Source organism: Palaemon carinicauda, chromosome 33 (assembly GCF_036898095.1).
Source record: "Palaemon carinicauda isolate YSFRI2023 chromosome 33, ASM3689809v2, whole genome shotgun sequence".
In the NCBI taxonomy this organism is placed as follows: Eukaryota; Metazoa; Arthropoda; class Malacostraca; order Decapoda; family Palaemonidae; genus Palaemon; species Palaemon carinicauda.
Genome location: NC_090757.1, coordinates 43,414,010 through 43,416,509, shown reverse-complemented (window position 1 = coordinate 43,416,509; position 2,500 = coordinate 43,414,010). Strand labels below are relative to the sequence as shown.

Sequence of the window (2,500 nt, the reverse complement as noted above, 5' to 3'; positions counted from 1 at the left end):
GAGACCACTGAAGTGGGTCTTTATCCTTTCATCATAGGCTGTTATCTTAATTAGCGTACTTTATCCTTGACATCAGACTATGGTTTTGCCTCTATCACTGCTCATCCTCTTAAACTTCTGTTGTTCACTGTCATTCAACTCCCTTCCCAGAGCACACTAACCTCATTCTCTCCCCTTCTACAGACTATCACACCACACTACCTTGGAGGGAAACCTTCCCTTTCCTTAATTCATTATGAGAGTGTGCTGTCACAGTGTGTGTTTAGCGGCAACGTCTGGCATATGTGTTTGGGAGAGGTCCCCCTCAGGTGCCATGTTTAAGATGAGGGGAAGCCTTTATTCAGAAACTATGCTTTAAATTTCTCCTTAACAGTAGTGTGGAACAAAAGGTAGAATAACTTTGGATATAATTTTGGATACACAATAATTTATGTATAAACAGACAAAGTGAAATAAAGACAGAAACAAAGGGTAAGAAGGCGAAGAGGGTTGGAGAGAGAAGTGACCCAATGATCATTGGAGATGTGGCACCACTAAGGGAACCCGTCAAAACCAGGTGCTCTTACCTAGCGGTCAGTTTTTGTTGGGTTTAGTAAGGTTGTAAACTGTCTTGTAATGACAATAACAATATCAATAACACCCCACAATGTAAAGAGATCGGAAATGAAAAATCAAATTCACAATGATTACAAATTCACACATACATACATATACATACACACATATATATATATATATATATATATATATATATATATATATATATATATATATATATATATATATGCATAAATATAATTAGTTTTTACTTTTATCAGAACATCATGGCAGCCAGAGATTTCCCAAATTCAACACTTGTCGGGACGGGGTTAACTCCAGAAGGAATCAACCAAAATTACGTAATGTACGATTTGATGAATGAGATGGCCTGGCGGACAAAGCCACCCAATATGACCAGCTGGTGAGTCAGGCAACTACACCCATCTCTCTCTCTCTCTCTCTCTCTCTCTCTCTCTCTCTCTCTCTCTCTCTCTCTCTCTCTCTCTCTCAATATATATATGTATATATATACATATATATACACGACAACAACAAATGCAGCCGTTTCTAGTCCACTATAGGACAAAGGCCTCGGACATGTCAATTCATGTCTGGGGTTTGACCAGTTTCCATCACCACACTGGCCAGTGCGGATTGGTGATGGTGAGAGATTTTTGTCTGATAGCTCACCAACCTAGTATAGGTCCCCTGATAAGTACACCTTTGCTGATTATGACTATACTCAAACCCTTTCACCACGTTAGGACGTTAAAGTATCCCCCCTCGGAAAGGGTTATATATATATATATATATATATATATAATATATATATATATACATATATATATGTATATATATAAATATATATATATATATATATATATATATATATAATATATACATATATATATATATGTATATATATATATATATATATATATATATATATATATATATATGTATATATATATATTTAGCTAAAAGAATTGTTGGTGATTTTATTTAATCTATTTTATTACTTAGCTCTCTCTCTCTCTCTCTCTCTCTCTCTCTCTCTCTCTCTCTCTCTCTCTCTCTCTCTCTCTCTCTCTGTGATTTAGAAATACGTAATGTTATAAATTTACGGTTTTAGTAATAATAAAACTCCACTCCACGAAAGCAACAGTTTTATGATCGGTAAAATGGACACTGAACTAAAAAAGGCCCAGGTTTCCAAAAATGAAGGACAAGACAGTGTTTATGTGTTTTCCTTTTTATTTTTTTCTCTCTCTTTTTTTTTATTGTCTCAGCCAGTGTCTGAGGCAATCTGTTGCTGGATAAATGAGAGGATGGGGAATCGATACTACTGTTAGAGTAACATAGGGAAGACAGGATATCAAGAATAGATGAGTTATCAAAGAGCCAACATAACCCCTTTACTCTATTGACAATTTTGAATTCATCTTTGCAGGTCCGCATCCTATGCTTCCAGAAGATACAATACCAGCGACCAGCGACTGATAAACACCTGGCACTTGCTTATGGTAGGCACCTTCTCCCTGTTTATGGTGGCAGTCTTGTAAGCATAAGTATATATGCGTATCAGCTAACTACATATGATGCATTGGGTGTCAAGAGGTTTGGTGGGTTGCCGAAGAGCCTTGTGTAGCTGTACGAAGTGACTGATGTGAAAATGATTGCATTTTAAAGGATAAATGTGGCAGCAAGCGGAATGTATTTTTTTCACTAAAGTCCCACTAGCCTACAGGAAATGATATAATGCTCAAGTACAACCAGCAGTAAATGAGTAGCCTACCATTAATTCTTAGGGGTCAAGAAAATGTTTTTTTTTTTTTTTTTTTTTTTTTTTGTAGGTAGGTAGTAGGTTGGCCAGGACACCAGCCACAAGCTGAGATACTACTGCTAGAGAGTTTTGGGGTCCTTTGACTGGCAAGAGAGTACTACATTAGATCCTTCTCTC

At 36.4% G+C, this 2,500-nt stretch overlaps 1 protein-coding gene across 1 annotated transcript in view; it reads left to right on the top strand.

Moving 5' to 3' along the window:
- LOC137625937 (alpha-N-acetylglucosaminidase-like) overlaps positions 1–2,500 on the top strand; it is a 20,932-nt gene that overhangs the window by 13,360 nt on the left and 5,072 nt on the right. The window contains exons 12-13 of the mRNA XM_068356974.1: positions 819–961; positions 1,991–2,063. Coding sequence (XP_068213075.1) covers positions 819–961; positions 1,991–2,063 — 216 coding nt within the window. The remainder of the gene's footprint in view (positions 1–818; positions 962–1,990; positions 2,064–2,500) is intronic.